Source organism: Tyto alba, unplaced genomic scaffold, assembly GCF_018691265.1.
Source record: "Tyto alba isolate M040663 unplaced genomic scaffold, T.alba_DEE_v4.0 Super-Scaffold_14, whole genome shotgun sequence".
NCBI lineage: Eukaryota > Metazoa > Chordata > Aves > Strigiformes > Tytonidae > Tyto > Tyto alba.
The window spans coordinates 13,605,620-13,624,249 of record NW_024881276.1 but is presented as its reverse complement, the minus strand read 5'-3'; the positions used below and the strand labels follow the sequence as shown (position 1 = coordinate 13,624,249).

Genomic DNA, 18,630 nt, shown 5'->3' with positions numbered 1-18,630 from the left:
GCTTTAAGTCATGGATGGATTTTAATTGCATTGTAACAATGAAATGCTGAATAGGTTTCACATAGATTTATGAGCTTTTCAGCATCCATATGTCTGCTTTTTCTTAATCTTCTGCTGTTGCTATGGTTTATGATAGTAACATTCTTCTGGAAAAGCAAGCAATGTGCTTTTTCCCAGATTTGCATTTGGGATAAACATTGGAAAGCTAGAAGCTTGTGATAAATTGCATGAACGTTTTTACTGTAGAGATTAATATAAATGAATGGTATGGAAATGCAGTCAAATTCTGCCATTTAGTGTTTGTTATCCATGTTTACAGATTTTTTTTCAAAGCATGTAAGCCGTTGCTTACTTGAAAGATAAAGCTATGGCTGCAAATAGCATATAGTGGTGTGATAAAATAAATTTTTTAAATTCTTGTTCTAGTTTCCTTGGAATCACTAAAGGTTAAAGTGTTTCATATTTTTTTCTGGTTTTTTTTTTAACTACCTATAAAAGGTTAGGCAGGAAATTTGATTTATACTATTTTTTTGTTCATTTCCACAACTTGGGGGGTGTGGGGTGTGTGGAGGGGTTGTGGGTGTTTCTTTATTTGTTCGTTTGTTTTTTAATGGAGAATAGGAGCTAAAAAGAGTCCATAAACCAAATCACACACACAGGTTGCAAAGGGATTAGCTGATGACTTCGTGTTACCACTAACAAGGGGAACCCATTGAGCCCAAGGATAAAATAGTGTGAATATTTACATACGTATGACTTGATAGGGTCAAACCAGAATGGCATTTACAAGGGCAAATCATGTCATTCTAGCCTGTTAGACAACTCGTTAAAATAAAAAGAAATAAATGATTACTTTGGAATGAAAGTGGGCCCAAAGATCTTAAGTGTTAGAAATTTTCAGGAGGCTTTCGATGACTTTTGTAAAATATTGTTAAAGAAATAAACAGCATTTTAAGAGCGTGTAGAGCAATAAATTGAAACTTAATAAGCCAAAACAATTCACAGTGGATGTCCTTTACTATGAGGAGAGGTTTGGAGTTCAGAACAGTTTATGGGGCAGTGTAATTGGAAAGATTTGTGATCAATGTGTTAGATTTTTTTATTTATTTACAAAGACAACAATGGGGTAGAGAAATCTTGTGGCTAAATGAATGATTAGTAAAAATGATGGATGAGCAAGTGGAGTTGTCCAGTGTATTCCAAAACACGGATGGACCAGGCTGTGTGAGTCCAGATAATATTTAACTGTGATAGGTGTTACCACTGTTGCCTCAGTGTCATGTACTGTGTGGGGAGGACAGTGTCGGCTTCTCCAAGGTTCATCCTTCCAAAGTGGATCTGATTAAATCTACCATTTGATGTCTTTTCAGTAATCCAGATTTACACAACAAATTAGAGTGAACCTATGTGACAGACAAGGTGGGGCTTAGCAGTAGCCTTTGAAGAAAATAGAAGTCAAATGGCCTTTGCAGCAGCTCGGGTGTGTGGCCGTCCTGGTTACTGGACTCGTCTGTATTCCTCCATTAGCCCCAGTGCCATTCCCAGGCACTTACTACTCTCGGGGAGGACAGGAAAAAGCAGCAGTCAGTTGCAAGTTGCCTCACCCTCTTTAATGCTTATGCTAAGTACTGATGATGAATCATGGCCTGAAAATGAATACTACAGCACTCTCCTGGCTTTTTTGCACTAGCAATATTAAGCTGGATAATGGCTGTCAGTCAATGGCTCTCAGTCCTACAGCTGGTCTAAAGCTCTTGTTCTTTCATTCGAAGCAGAGAGATGTACAAAACCACTGGAGAGACAGTTTTGGTTATAAAAGCAAACCGTACTAAAGCTGGATGGAGAGCAGTTTTCCATTCTGTGAAACCTTTTTAAGGATTTCTAAGTTGGTTCCTTTTCTTTATCATGATGAGAGCAAAAACTTTACGACAAGGAAGGAGAAGGTACAGAGTCCTTCCATATGCCATCTCCCAAACAAGTAATTAGCAACAACAAAATCAGTAATTCTATCAGCAACTGAGAAGCAATATGCAGAGGAGAATTGGGGAATCCATGTTCAAAACTTGTATTCTGTCTAGGTCCCCTATCACTGTATTAAAAATTTCTTGTTTCGGAAACAGTATTTTTTTCTATTTATTTTCTAAGTAATATTCCACCAGTGGATCAGTGTTGTCTAACCAGAAAACCCCACACCTTTAAAGACAACATTCTCACCCAACTTTACCCATCAGGAAAGTCACAAATGCTTGAGCAAGGCTGAGGTGATGTCTAATACTGTGCATAGTGTTGTCAGTTGCATATGTAAAAAGTTATTTTTATGTAGATGTTAGCACATGGCTTGATTTCACTAATGTGTTCTGCAGAGTTGTGACTTGACATTTACATTTCTTGATGATAATACAACACTGATTACAATTTTGTAGTCTGCACTGACAAGAGCAAGTCCTGTTCAGCAACATCACTGATGATTGTAGCTATAATGGCAGCTATTACTACTGTTGTTCATGCCTTTGCTTCTTTCCGCAATCCTTACAAAACCCATCAGAAAGCTGGCCTTCAGAATATATTACTTAAGAGGAACCATTCCCCATTCCTCCTCACTTTTTCTTTTGTTTTCTTTTTCCCTGTTTTCAGTGATGCCTTTACTTTCTTTTCCACACATCTTTCATCCAACTTTTCCTATTTACATCCCTTTGCCATGGGTAACTCTTCTTCATTTCATGAGGGTAAGGCTTTTTTTTTTCTTTCCATTTCCTTTCTGTCCTGTCTTTGCTTTAGTTGACAATGCATAACAAATACAAAAAGAAGTATTTTGCAAAACACTTAATGTATACATGGCTGTTACAGATTTTTTTCTGATTAAAAGTTGAAATTGAGTGTACTGTGACAGAAGATCTTGCACCATAGCACTGAAATTTGAAATCATTACAGCTTGTTTTATTGTACCATGAGAAATTTTAGTGACGTACGTGACATGTACAGTTTGCACGTGATGTTTGTCAATGCTGTGATTTCATTAACCTGTTGTTACAGCCAGATGGTATCATCACAAAGTTTAATGCACATATTTCGTTGTAATGTCCTTATACATTACAAAACAAAAATATGTAGCAACATGCTAGGATGGTTCTGTAGTCTGAAAGAGGAAAAAAAAAAAAAAAAACACATAGAAATTTGAATAGCGCTCACTGGTTCTCAGTGGAAAGTGCATGGTCATGTCACCCAAGACTTTGTCTCCAGTATTATTGTTAAATCAGAGTAGTTACATCTGTTGTAAAGTCTCATGTACAAACAACTGTTCTGGATTGACAGTGGCTTTTCGAGCTTAGTTTAAAATACTTCTAGAGCAACATAAGCTACACTGAAAGTAAGCCCTGCTCTACCAACAGAAGAGTAGTCCTTATGTAGAATTACACTTATTTCAACAATTTAAATTCCTACCTGATTGCATAATTTGACTTCTTTTTTTAGATTACATGTTTCTTTTTAATTTCACAAAGAAATGTTATATCTGAGGGCCAGTGCAATGACAGGAACATCCAGCACATAATAAGTTACTGGCTCAAAAAGTAATGCTTCCAGAAAATTACTGAATTATTGTAATTAATTATTGGTATTGAGTTATTTCTGCAAGTCAAGATTAACACTAAGTCTTTTAATTATATATATAAACACACTTTGGAATCCTGCAATCCTGAAACATAAGTCTTGTCTATCCTAAATATGCTTGCTTGGAAATCATCTAACACGATCTTATGAATTTAAGCTAAGTGATTTAAAGAATAACCCACAAAGAAATAAAAATAATATATCTACTGGGGAAATGCTCAGTTAACCCACACAATAAGCAGTTTCTGTGCTTTGCAAAAAGGCTGAGCTGCATAGGCACTTCCCACACAGAGCCAAGCAGACACATCTTTCCTGTATTTTTCCTGGCTCTACACATTTTGCATAGTATTTATGAAAGCAGTTAATAATATTTATCAGTGCTAACATAATGCACTCATAGATTCCTGCTGAAACGTACAGCATTGGTATGAATTTTCTTAAGAGATTCCATGAAAGCTGGTTAATGTGAGTCCATTTTTCAGCATTTCCTCAGACTTGAATCTTCAGAGCATTTGCTGGTGGATCATGGAGTACTGGACAGACCCACATTATTATCCATACTCTTTTTCTGTCCCTCCCTACAAGGCTGGCGCTAACTTGGCTGGAAGGGTAGATAAAAGTACCCTACTTGAAAATACCTAGTATACAAACAAATTTTAAAAATCTTCAGTATATCATGTTTCTTTGAGTTATATTTGCAGTTGTTCTAGAACTGTAATGTGCTCACATTTCTTAGGAGAGGTGATGGCTGTGCCTCTGACTGGAACAAAAGTGATCTAATAAGATTTGGCCCACACTAGGGAAAAAAATGGAAAATATTTCCAGTAGAATGTTGTAGAATGGAGCGGGTTTGTCTTTAAATCACAAGCTGTTATACTGTGAGACATTGTAATTTTTTTGCCTGAAGTCACAGAGTAAAAGTTGGAAAAAAGAAAATACTAGTAAAGATAAGGGTTGGAGGACAAAAGGTGACTCATATAATGAAGACTGAAATCTGTCTAAACCAGTTATTTCTTTCTATGCTGCTGTTCATGCTCATTTTAATAGAGTGAAGCAAAGGAGCAAAATTACCCAACTGGGCTAAGTTGTAGTATTTATGTCAGTGAATCAAAATCACCCATAAACATAGTTGTAAATTGTAAATATTGTAATCAGGGATATTTTAACGGTCCATTACGTAAATTAATTAGGTCTCTTGCACTGGAGGGTCCAGAAAACAGCAGTAAACCAGAAATTCAAATCATTCTCCATGTGTGTCAAGTTGAGGTGCCTGAAAACAACATATCCATTTCTTCTAGCTCAGTGTTCTTGACCTTTCAGTTCTTTCTTGGCATCTTCTGAATCGTTAAAAATAAAATCCTTATGAGGGCACTGGCAAGTGGTTAGCAAAGCTCATTATGGCAGCTTTCTACATTCAGCTATTAAAACAATAAAAGTCAGGGTTGAAAGGGGAAAAGATAATCATATACTTTAGGAAAGGTGGTCCGGTGACTGTACTGGGAAGCTTGGTGATCTAAGGGGTTTCCATCCAAAGCACAGAACCACGCAGGCAGGCCTCATGGGCACGTTGCTGGTACACTCCTGAACACAGTAACCCTGCAGCCAGGGAGCCCTCCTGCCAAAAAGCGCATTACCCGAATCTTAAAAAAGAGTCTGCAATTCATTATGGGTGAGATTCTGCTGCCCTGCATGCCTCCTTATGCTAGGAGCATGGCTGTATTCCTTGAAGGGTACAGTGGTGTTCAGCATGGAGAGAGTAGCAGAATCTAGGCACTTGAAGTAGTTAAAATAATTGTGGTTTTCTGAAAATTCCCAGTAATATTCAGATTACCGTTTCTTTTTTTAAAATTAGTGCTATATACTGATTGGACATTAATGCAGATTTCCTCTGCAGTATCTTTGTCTCATTTGATAGCTTTCAGGATTATTGTATTTAAAGACAGTATATATACCATTTCACAAGCCTATTGTCAATCTTTTAAACGTGTTGAAGATGATTATGAAATGAAATCTATCTCTGTGGCTTTTGTGACATTATCTTCTTCAAACAAATTGCATGCCACCTTTGCCTCATTTCTTTCAGCCCTGCTATATTTCTGTTCTATGAAACCTTGCCGTTAGCATTCTGAATGTCATGATTCTGCTATTATCCATCACTTCCCATTTCAGTTTTCTCAAGGTGAAATCTCTCTGCTAATTCAAAAGCTTTCTGTCTTCATTATGTATAAATGACTTTGCCCAAAGACTAAAATACCTAACCATAGGATAAAGTTAAGCTCTAGCCACATTTTATGCTAGAACAGTAAATGTGGGGGGGGGGGGGGAAAGGGGTAGGGAAGGAAACATAACTATTTAACCTTTCCTTTCTGTTTGTGGGGTTTTTCTGGGGGGGGGTGGAGGGGGGGGGGGGGTGGAGGGGGTGGAGCTGAGCGGAGAGAGGTGGGAAGAAGAAGGGGGGATTGAAGGGTTTTTTTCCAGGGAGATACAAGTCTAATGAGCTGAAAATTTTTCCCTTACATAATTGTTTTCATGAATCTGGGATTTTTTTTTTTTTTTAAATCACCATCATTGTGCTTTAAATAACTATGTCTCCCAATGAACATAGCAATGGGGAAAAACTTCCTATTCTTAACTGGCTTGGAAGGATACCAAGGTATAATTCTTGCACAGCTAACATTTTTCATATTCATTAAATATGTTTGCTCAGTAAGCCAGACATTTTATTATGTGTACTACACTAGTACATTAGAATTACTCTAACGTGTTTCTTCCCACATCATGAATTCCTTCATGAATTACCACCTTGATCAGTGAGACAGTAATAATGATGAATGCATCTGTTTATTTGTAGAACAAGTATCAACTATTTTTTTAATTAGGGAGTGGCACTGTTAATTGATGGGTGCCATCTATGTTCTATGTGTTCAATAGAACCTTCCTTACTGTTTGTTATTATGAGCTACAGTGAAAGCTGGACCAGTGCAGAGCTCAGGTCAGTTGGATACTGATGCTGCCTTACTGGCAGTTAACATGGCTGTGAATACAGTAGACTGGAGTTTATTTTTAGTAGTGTTCCCTTTGGTTCAGCTCAGGCAGGTTTTTACATTTTGATTAGTATGTAAATTTAAGATCCCAATTTCTGATAGCTACAGAAACACAAACTAAAATCAAATCTATACATTTAATGACCTCAGTGAGTATAATATAGTCTCACACGTTCAACCTTGCTTTCCATCAGAAAAAAATAATCAAATAACCAGTACAAGTGAATGCGTTACTGAATCAACAGTATAGATGACAGTAAAGCAGGGGACTCTTAGTGGTTCTGTTCCTCGTTTTACTAGTTACCATTTTGCTAGATGAGAATTTTCCTGAATGAATACTTCCTAGGTGATGACTGTGGAAGGTGGTGATAACCTCAGATGCAGAGCGGATTTGGGTACAAGAACCACAACTGAATAAGGAGAACAAACAGTGGGGGATGAAAGGCATATGGAAGTACTGGAAATGGACTTACTATTTTAACATTTTACCAAGTGTTGCCCCTTACACGTAAATAGAATTTCATTTATAGTATCAGCTGAATGGATGTGATTTCACTAGTTTAGCAGCACATCTTACCTGTGGAGCCTTTCCAACCTCTGCTCTGCGCTTTTTTTTTTAAATTCAGTTCAGGTATATGCTGCTTTAGTTTATTTTTCTAGCTATCAGAAACATACTCAGAAGCAGAAAAAGATGAGGATTCCCAGTATTTCTTGATAATAGAAGCTTTGCACAGAAATGGTCATCTTTCATGGTATTCATAAAATGAATGAAGCAGATTTTATCTGCAAGTGCTCATGGGTCTGAAGGACACAAATACATACACTCTGTTTTTCAATACACTTTACAATTTAAACATGAATATTTGATTATTCTGATCAAACATTGAACTCTAGGTAATTATTAGTTTATTTAAGCCAAAGAAAAACACAGAATTAATGCTTTCATGCTTTTTTTCATTGGTGGTTTTCAACATTAGTGTAGATACTTATCTGTTGTAAGAACAGAGAAAGGGACAGTGGCACTTGCCATAGAAGCAGCAACACAGAGAGAGGGGAGTCATGCACTGGAGCCTTGCTAAGCTGCAGGGTAACTTCAGCCAGTTTGCTGCCCCCCCCCCAAGCAGCAGTCAGCTCTTTTTCTCAGTTCTAGCAGCTTGTACCAGTCCTCTGGTGCTGCTACTGGTCCTTCCTTCAGCACAGGTATTTGTGTGGCAGAGCACATGCTGTTGGAAAATGAGCTGGATTGAAACTAGCTTAGTAAAAAAGAGTTAGGTGGGAAAGAGTGGCTGGGACAAATGGAAAGATTCCTTCAGCCTCCGTTTGTACTCATGTATATAAGTTTCACGTGTTTATAGGCAAGTGTATATTTTTGATGGCAATATATTCTTGCTGTTCAACTTAACAAAGTAACAGTGGTGAAAATTAAGACAATGTATTAAAATACATCACTGACTTGCTGTGTGATCTTAAGCAAGTCATTTAGCTATCTATGTCATACATCAGCTTCAAACTGGCTATTACTGGAAACCAACTTTTACATTTGCATTTTTTTTTTTTCCCAGAAAATAAATTTTTACTTCAATTTCTCCTCTGCTGAAACCCTAAAGTTCTGTAGGGTTCCAGATAGGTTTTGTGCAGTCTGATAATGTTAGCTCATTTTTACTTTAAAAGCACTGTAGCCTCATCTGATACGTGGGGATGAAGTTTAGTTTTCAGATTGCCAAATTCCCAGTGACAGATTGGGTGACCTACCTTTGCACACAGGTTGCAACAGTCAATAAAAAAAGCAGTGAGAGAAATACCTGGTAGAAGACAGTGGGGTCACTGGTTATATATAGGAAGAGTTGCTCCAAAAATAGAGTAGTATTTGGAGGTGAATAACCTTAGACTACTTTAGGGATCTTGAAAGAGGCCTCTTTTTTTCTTCGTTTTTTATCTCCCAGAGATGGAAGAATATTGCTGAATAAGGAATGTCTGATCCCATTTACTTCCTAGCTGCTAAATTATGAGCACTTAGAATCAGTTTAAGTGTCCTTCAGTGAATATAGTTTACAGCACAGACCCATTAATTAATTTGTTCTTCCATTGTGTAATTTTGTATGATGGTCGTAATACAGCAACAAAGCTTGATCTTCAGTGATTCATTGTTCTGTAACAGTTCTGAAAATTAAGTGCCCAGTATATGTAACTATTAACTTAAAAGCTATTCCTTCCTACATGTGTGCAATGAAAAACAGTCTCTGAATAATGAATATCATTCCAGTATTGGATTCATGTCTGAAAGTAATTTTACAGAATTTTGATTTATATTGTCTCAAGTACCTCTTGTATGTTTTCTGACTCATTTGTGCTTAACATATCAGTAGGGCATTTTGAAATGGAGACGAGTGAAATTGATACAACCCATAAAAATAGATGAATGGTGTTAAACCATTTGATTCAGGCATGTAATCATGACCTGAAGTATTCCTTCAGCCTTCACATTGTTCTTTCATGTAAATATGGTAGCACATGGCTGGATTCAGCACACACTTCCCCACTGCATTTCACTAACCATGAAGACAGTGGAGACTGCATTTGAGCAGGCCTGTTTTTCATGGGGTCTCTACAGCTTAAGGAGCCTGTTGGAGTTTTCACTTTACCATAACCTCTGGAGTACTGGAGATACTCCTCTCACCTGTAGCTACGGGAAACGATGCTGCCTCCAGCTGCAGGTGTCCAGGAACCTGCAGATCACTTCCAGCTCCATTATTCTCTTTCTGTGCTCCCCTAAGCAATTGCTGCAGGTGCAGCGCTGACAGTACAGTTCTTGAGACAATCTGTGCACAGTCTTATGTCTCCAGTTATTCAAGAAAAAAATCACTAACCTCTTTAATAGCAAGATGGAAATTTTGAAATTGTTTATTCCATGCCATAGGACCCATGTTGTCATTTAGCTTTCACTATGCCAAAAACAAAGCCAAAGGCTCCTCTACGCATTCCCCGTCTGTTTTATTGTGAGATGGAAGGATAATTGTGATTGGCAAGGGTGACTGGATTACAGCTGCCTTCGACCTCCAGGGTTTTTTGGTGCCATCATGGTGCCTAAATATGTGCAGAACACTGTGACACAATGGGGAAAACGGGATTTAATTTCTTTGAAATTAGAAAAAAATGGTGATTCTTTCCCCTTGAGGATAATTGCCAAAGAAACAAATCAATTCTATTTTATTTTTAAGACTTGGAAGGTTTTGACTCTGTAATACCAATTGCTGAGAAGCTTAATCATCCAACTACAACCAGACCAAAAGCTACTGGCAGGCGACCGCCCTCCCAGTCTCTCACGTCTGTAAGTTAATTTTCCTTTTCTTTTAAAAATACTTTTTTTCTGATTATTTTTTTTTTTTCTCGTCCTCCTATTTGTGTTCCCTGGTGTTTTTACTACACCAACACAGCCATTCCTTCACACATACCGTGAAGCAGAGAGATACACCTCAGGAAGATTAGTGTCAGAAGGCTGCCAGTGTTTTGAATACTGATGTTTAAAACATTCCCTCCCTTACAAGATTTGTACCCCCTTATTTGGGTGCTGCCATGTATTCCTTGCCAACCATGACTGAGGCCAGAAAAATTCTTTATAAAAATCATTGGAATAAACTAGTTGTGCTAAGTATTAAGGATTTTGAAAGTGTTTCCCAAAGGAAGCATCTCCCTTGGTTTCTCTAGGACATTTATCAGATTTTGAGGACCATCAACAGCTCTCCTTGAGCCATCATGTTTTTCTTCTCATTAAGCTCACAATTGTAAATATAAGGGTGATTTAAATTTCACCCTCTAATATGTATCTTTAGTGAAGTTGGTCTCAAACCATACTTTGGAAACCACTGCTTAGTTTTTCAGTGTCTTTTTCTTTGGGATTTGGGCTTTGTTTCTGTGCTGTTTTGCATTCTGGAATATCAGAATGAGAGCAACTACTGCTAAGTATTGTTACTTTGAAAATTATAACTAAGAATAAAAAAGTCATCACATACATGATTTTCTTCTTCCTCTGTTAAATTCTTGTACAATGAAAATACCTGCATTTTTTTTCCTCTTTTGGGGTGTTTGCATTTGTCTACCTAGTCATCCCTTTCAAGCCCGGATTTCTTTGACTCACCGAGTCCTGAAGAAGAGAAGGAAGAACACGTTTCCATTACACACAAAACCATTGACGCGTCAAGGAAATCAAGAACTGTTACAATATCACAAGTAAGTTAATTGGAATATCTCTGCTTGATCTCATCACATGCATCTTCATTTTTGAAAACTCCGTTCAGATACTTATTTTTCAAATTTAATTCAACAATCACCTGGTAACTGGCCCTTTAGAGAAGCTTAAAATGATAAGGGTTACTAAAGATTGTTCTGTGTTTGAAATGCAAGTCTGAAGTGAATTGCACAATTAAAATATCTCCATAACCATACTGTGAAAAAGTCCCTCAAGTGTAAATACATGTCACAGAATTGGAGAAGGTAGGGAAATAAATTTTAGAAACAAAGACCCTTTCTTGCAGCTGTAAATTATGTTGGAAGAGTCTGTGAGCAGAAGAAATACAACTCTTTGACCCACTCCAATAGTATGTGAATTTAAATTTGCAAGTATAATCACTTTTTATACTGGTATAATTGGATTCATTTTATAGGCTTGCACCATTCTTACTATATATTGCTAGAAAACTATAGGATAATTGAGTATTACAGAAGGGATATGTAGATCAGGCTTTAGAGGTTGGAGCTACTTTTAAGTACATGAGGATATATTTAATAATACAAATATTACATTCTAATAATCTAACAAAAGCATTTGAAAGATGAAGTCATGCTCTTCTGTGATCAAGTTATAAGGATAATGTTTTGCTATATAGCTCCCTCTTCTGGGAGCACTTGGGTTAAGGAATGCTCTTGGGCCAACATTCATAAATTATATGCTGGTATGCCAAGGATGTAGATGTTGTTACTGTAAAACAAGATGACTGCTATCAGAAAGCAACTGACTGGAGCCAGTTAAGCTCTGGAGTAAGGTGTTCGGCATGGATGACTTCAATTATGCTTTACTCACTTGCTCCAGGTTTGAACTCAGCCTGACATCTCTTTTCAGTCCAAAGCATGTACTGATACAAGGATTATTATCCATGAAATATCTGTTTACAGGTACACATTACTCACACATGCACAGAGATATAGATACATATATAAAAAATGTTAAAAGAATATTACTAAGGTGATGAAGTCAAGAATTCAAGCCACTGGAGAGATTCAGCTTTGTTGTGATTATACCACCATTTTTATTTCTATCATCACACTGTTTCTTTTGCAGAATACTTTTAGTTCTTATGCAGTGCTTGCTCAGGACAGGTTCTGTGCTCAATCACGCTCATGTAGTGGGGAAGACTGTTTTTTGCAGAACTAGTAGATCCTGCTCATCCCTCCTCATCACACTTTCTCCTAATTTTCATCTGACCACTATCTTTTCTCTCAGTTACTTTGTTCAGCTAATGCCACCACCCTAGTCCCCAAGTCATCACTTACAATGTCTCCTTCCAGCTCCATACCATTTTTTCTCAATATCGTACCCTGTTTGCCATTCAACCTCAGTATCTCTTTTCCAAAGATATAGATGGAAGGCTGCCTAATGCTTTTTCTTACTCTTGGCCAAATCAGATTTTCAGGTATTCCTAGTAGCTGTCGTATAATGCACATATTAACAATGCCAAATAACAATTTGATAAATAGTTAAGACTCATCTTACTTGCCACTGTGATAAGTGTACTTGTACACTGTTCTGGGTTCATGTTGTGACACATGTACGGTAGGTAGACCTCAGATTTTTCCATACTTTGTCTAGTAAGTATAGCACTGGATTGTAAATCAAGAAGCATGGGATCCTTCAGAGCTAGCCACATGGTTCCAGGGTAACTAGGTTAATGCTGCTTTTTTCTGTTAAGTTCTTGGATGAGTAAAGAGCCATCGGTAGTTATGGAGATTCACAGAAGCTTCAGTTAACAGAGGACAGTACAGTACATTTATTTCTTATTAATTTATTATCATTTTGAAGCCATGGGATTTTGTTTTTATATCCTACCAACAAGCAAACTTAAGGAATATTTTCCTGGTTTCATAACGTCGCCGTTTGAGCCTGGTCAGCAGCTAAATGCCACGCAGTCACTCACCCACTCTCCCCCCACTTGGGAATGGGGAGGGAATCAGAGGGGCAAAGGGAGACTCGCGGGTGGAGATAAAAACAGTTTAGTAACAGAATAATACACTGACAGCAGTATCAACAGGTAATGTACCATACAGCTGCTCACCTCCCGCCTGCTCCTGGCTGGCAATCCCAAACACAAAGGCCCCACAGCCACACTCCCAGAAGTGGCAGGCCCTCCCGGCCCTCTCCTGCCTTTATATAGTGAGCACAGTGTCACATGACATGGACTATCGGCCAATCGGGGCCCAGCCCTCCAGCTGTGCTCCCCCCGCCCCCGCACACAGGTGAGGGCACTGGGCCCTGGGGAGCCCCTGGGGTCTCAGGGGGCTGCAGCTCCTCCCGCTGCCAGACCAGCGGGAACTCTAGGCCAGCCCCAACCAGGACACATAACACTAAGGGTAACATGTAACACATTTTTTAATTTTTAAAAAACATTGGGTGTTGAAGATTCCTTCAATGGTTAGTTGACAATCATAAATTTAATCTGCAAAAAAATACAACTTGGATTCCTGGCCATGCAGTTTTGTCCTCTGTGGAAGACATCCATGGATGTAGGTATGTTCTCATAAACTTCTGAGAGAAACACTGAGCATCTGTCCCTGGTTCATTTCACTGCTGGGTCTGAGATCTTGGAAATGCTTGTTGCTGACTGGCTGTAGCAAATATGGAAAGTCTTACTGAAGCTGTCTGAACTTCTGCATCCCAACTGGACACCCTCTGATTTACATGTACAAAGATAATGACTGTTCATTATATTTATCATGCTTTGGCCAAAACTGGCCGTGTTTGACTATGGACTTTCAACATTACTGAAAAGCAGCAAAATACTTAATATTTGTTAGAAGTCTCATTTTCATAAAGCTTTCTCCAGACACTAAATGTTACTCTTTTTGTTGCAGGTGTCTGATAATAAAACTTCCTTGCCTCCAAAACCAGGAGGTTTGGCTAGTGGTAGTAACGTACAACCATCACTATCCCCTTCACCATCACCTGGATTTCACTCAATTGCTATGGGAACAACAGGCCACAGGTCAAATTCCCCATCCCTGTTTGGTACTGAAGGAAAGCCAAAGACTGAGCAATTGAGCCAAGGTCAGACTGCGCTGGAGGAGCTGAGAACACAAATTAAGGAGCTAAGAACCATCATTGAAACCATGAAAGACCAGCAAAAGTAAGTACTGCAAATCAGAGCTGTAGGTGGGATGCATCTGTTCATGCATGATGGTGGCAGATTCTTCTTGAGCCTGCCTTCATATGTGTTACTCTGCACAGTTTGCCTTTGCATTTGTAGGATTTTCATCTGACAGAACATGTTCAGGGGTGAGAAGATCAGTAAAAAAGACTGGCACTATATATCTGTAACACTTTTTTTTTTTTTTTTCCTGTGTTACGACATAAGCAGATGCTTATGGGGTGTTGAGAAAGTTAAGTTACAAGCTATAAGCAGTGAAAAAGGTTCTTGCGTTGTTTTATTCACCAGTAACTATTTGGGAACTCAGCCACATTGATCTTAATAAGGGGTGCATTTGTTCTAGTTGCAGTACAAATTACTACAAATTCCTAAAATTATGAAATCAATTTCTTGTTTGGCTGTTAGCATATTTTCCCAGGAAGCTCATATTACAGAAGTAATTGAATTGTGATTAGGACATTTAAAGACCATTGTGTTTATGACTCTGAATCTTACTATTTTAGCGTTGGGCATCTTTATTTTTTTTAAGCTGCTCATTTCTTAGGAGAAACTGGGTCTGGCCTGTAGCTTTTGCTATTCCTGAGAATATTCAGTGTTTTGAAAGCTGAACCTTCACTTACATTGTCAGTTGTGTGTAGCCTAGGCAGGAAAAGGAAAAGGGAAAGCAGCATGCAGAGACTGTGGCAGAATAGAGGTGTGTGGGGAGTTTGGGAGAAGATGCAGGAGGACATGGCTTAAGCTGGATCTAGCCAGCGAGCCCCCTGGCTTTACCTCCCAGGCCAGGCCCCTGCTCCCTTGGGCTCCCCAGCCCTTCTTCCAGGGGCTGCTTCCACCTACTGGTTTATGTCTTAAGGTGAGATCACTCAGTGGGAACATGAGAAGGTGTCTGCTCCTTGTAGTTCTGTTCCACTATCTGACAGATGACAGCAAGTCCGTATTTGGGGTCGTTATATCTTATAAATGAATGTGCAGGTTACATTGTATTGCTGGTATAAACAGCATTTAAGTGGCTGAAGTATGTGACAGCATGGGCAGGATTTGTGTTACCAGTTCCTATAACCCACCAACAGCCAATCCATCTACATTTTGTATGGAAAAAAAAGCAACTGGGTGCTGATACAGTGTTGATAGAGCTAATCCAGAGCAAAGCTTGTGGATGCTGGGCTGTTAGGAGGAAATTCAGTAGCCATATGGGGTGGAGAGGTACTGTCCTTTTAAAGAGACTGACTTCTCTGTAGTATAGGATATAGTAGTATACAAGAGTATACTGACTTTAATTAGTTGTTCAGAGGAAAAAAGGTAACTAGTGAAGCAGGGAAAATATGTCTCCAAGTGATCTTTTGTATTTTACTAGTTTAATAATTTCCATTCCAAGATTTTTTTGCATTCTTTTAACAGAAAAGAGATTAAACAGTTACTGTCTGAGTTGGATGAAGAAAAGAAGATCCGTCTACGATTGCAGGTACTTAAATTCTTTAAATATTATGGAAGTATTGGCAGGCTTGTCTTAGCCTCAGGTATGGGACATAAAACTGCTAAGATACTACCAACATTTCTGAGAGTGATATACATTTTCCCTTCATAGTGTTGCCATTCTGTCTCATATATGCTGCAATACTGGTTTCTTACTGAAAAGCCTGATGATTATCCAGAAATTTATCAGCACAAATAGACAAATTTTTAAAAAATTAAAACACAGTATAGGATTCAAACTATGATATTTTTTAGTCTCAGTTTTAATGGTTTGATTTTGTCACAAATTAAATAATGTCTTTTTAAATTACTAGCTCTCTCCCAAAGCTTTATATTTTGTAGAAGGCTTGTCTTGTGTGCTTGGAATATTACCTCATTTGGCAAGATTTTTATGCCTGCTCTACAGACTGTACTCAGGCTGTCTTTACTAAAGCATCCTAAACAATATAAAAGAAGGTGCTCTGATTAAGAGCCAAGTTACTGCTACCACAGTTTGTATAGTACCTTAGCTCCAGATGTTGTTGTGCTGGCCTAGTCATTTGCCCGGTAGCACGCTGCCCGGCTTGTGTGAGCCATGGAGCTGAGCCTTTGCTAGGATCATTGACCGTGCTGCTTCAGTATGGAATGACATTGAAACTGCTTTTCTGTGTTTTGGAGAGTGATTTGGACAATGCCCTTAATAACATGCTTTAACTTGGTCAGCCCTGAATTGGTCAGGCAGCCGGGCTAGATGATCATTGTAGGTCTCTTCCAACTAAAACAATCTTTATTTTATTCTATTCTATTCACTTGATAAGTGGTTTAGCATTATATTTTATATTTTTATGGCATGGGTCAACTATACTTTTTCTTTTTACTGGGGATAGAAAATTGAACTATAATTTCACTGGGCTGTTCCTGCTCAGTAAAACACTTAGAACATGGCAAAGGGTGGCAGAACTAATGACCATTGATGTCTGTGGTCCAGGGCTGCCTAAAGGACTTTATGTGTGCAACTACATAGGAGTGTGGCTTCTAGTAATGCCCAATTCATGTTCGGCGAAAATTGAAATTTATTCAGATAAAATCAATGAACATTTTTAATAACAGTTATTGATTTAGTCTAACAGGCCAGACTATTCAGAGGTCTGGATTCTACCTCCAAGGGTGGCTTTAGATCTTTATACAAGAGGCCTGCATTGGTGGTTTTAAAATTATGATCTTACAGCTGAATTCTTTTACTCCAGTTCAAATGTTCCTTATGCTGATAAATGCTCAGATGCTAGCCAAGGTGGCATTCTTAGCTTTCCGTGAAGATGAGAGTTCAACAAACAAAAGTTGCATTAGCTTAAGAGTGCTGTGATAGTCATAAAGTAGCACAGCTCTCAGTCCATGTATTAAGGAAAACTGCCCTGATAATGTGGTACAGCTGAGCACTGCGGGTGTGTTTGAATAAATCTAATACCCCTGCATCAGCATTTCCAGCATCTGTCAGAGGGGCCAAGTGTACAACTAGGGCTGATGATGGTTTCAGCCGCATCCTTTTATCACACAGCTGTACATCCATCAGATCCGTTAAGGTGCCTGGACACAGGCTTGATGGGTGTAGAAGGCAACCGCCATCCCTGCAGCAAGAGCCATCCCTATAGCAGAGAGACAATCGGGTTTGCTCCTCAGCTACCAGAGCGCACTGTCAGCAGTTCAGTTTACTTGTGCCGGGTGTAAGGACAGCAGCTGGCACGTGGACACGGCACTCACTCCACAAGTAATTCCTGGCAGCAAGCTGCATGGCTTGTAAAAGTTGTCACTTAAAGAGTTTGAAAGGTCTTGGGGCGCGTTCAGTGACTAAAGTTGTCAAGCTCTGAGCAGAGGAAGTCATGAGTGGTCGTCTTAGGCAGCTGAGAAGGTCACCTCAACTTGTGAAATCTGTGGAAATAATAGTAGTATAAAACCTTTACTCGACCGCTATGGACAGGATGGAACATGTGGTTTTCAAGAGGCACTAACTGTGCCTCAGTGTGTTAAAGCATCTAATTTCATCACAAATTTTTTTGTGTGTGTTTTCAGATGGAAGTTAATGACATAAAGAAAGCTCTTCAATCAAAGTGAATACTTGATAGATGGAATGTTGCGTTATTCTTCATGACTGAGACTCAAATTTATGCCCCAGCCAAAATAACTTTGTGCCAAATGATTTAAGAATTGCCTCAACATCCCTTTATTTGAAGGATTAGCACAACAGTTTTTGATAGCACAACAAAAATACCACCAACGAGGACAAAATTCCCACCCGAAGCAGTGCTGTGTGGCACTAGTTGTGACTGAAATTGATCTTCTTGTGCTAAAGGCTCTCTACTTCAAGATCCTAGGTGAAATGAAAACTCAGGCAGTTTAGTCCATAGTGGTACTATTTTGATGATATTTTTCCATAAATAAAGTGTATTTCAGATTATCTGTTTACAAGCTTTATGATTTTGACTTTTGGTTTTTAATTGTCTTTTGTCACAGATTTTAAAATGTTTGTACTGCATATAGCCAGGAATGAATGTTAATGTTGGGGCTGGAGGGATTATTTTTGCTTCAAGATAGAACAGCCTACTTTTTGTTATGGTTTTAAGTTCTGTTAAATATGCAATTTTATGTCCCCAATCCCCTACAATTTAAACTTACGCTGTGTACAGTAATGTATTTACAAGAAGGAAACAAACCAACAGAAATCTGGTCTTTGCAATGATTTGTGCCTTTCTTTGCCACACACTGACTGGAGCCGGTTGTAAGCCAGGTCTCCCTAATGTAGCTACCACGACGACTCCTGTCCCCCGTGTCCGGCGGAGGTCACCTTCTCAGTGTACAGCTGCTCAGTCAGTACAGCCAGGTTTGTGTGAGGTGGCAGGACAAAAGGGCGCAGCTGAGAGCAGCTTTGTCTTGAGCAGCTGTGGCTTTTTAGCTTACCTGGTTTTGATAGGCCTCTCCCTCAACTTGAATGTTCATCTCCGCTTGATTTTCATTAGATGATTTAAACGCCCGCCTCTGTCCCCAATTTTGCACAGAGTGAACAGAATATGCATTATTAAAGGAAAAATAAATAAAAGTAATCTATAAAACATGAA

General features: G+C 38.7%; 1 protein-coding gene across 6 annotated transcripts in view; it reads left to right on the top strand.

The window, feature by feature from the left end:
* Positions 1-18,630, top strand: part of SH3KBP1 (SH3 domain containing kinase binding protein 1) — a 229,800-nt gene extending 211,170 nt beyond the window's left edge. For 5 of the 6 annotated variants that reach the window (XM_042788560.1, XM_042788563.1, XM_033010036.2 and 2 more), the window contains 5 exons: positions 9,872-9,981; positions 10,755-10,880; positions 13,776-14,047; positions 15,467-15,530; positions 17,588-18,630. In XM_042788560.1, coding sequence (XP_042644494.1) covers positions 9,872-9,981; positions 10,755-10,880; positions 13,776-14,047; positions 15,467-15,530; positions 17,588-17,629 — 614 coding nt within the window. In that variant the 3' untranslated portion in view covers positions 17,630-18,630. Of the gene's footprint in view, positions 1-9,871; positions 9,982-10,754; positions 10,881-13,775; positions 14,052-15,466; positions 15,531-17,587 lie in introns of those variants that run through there. The other variant, XM_042788561.1, reaches the window with a different exon arrangement.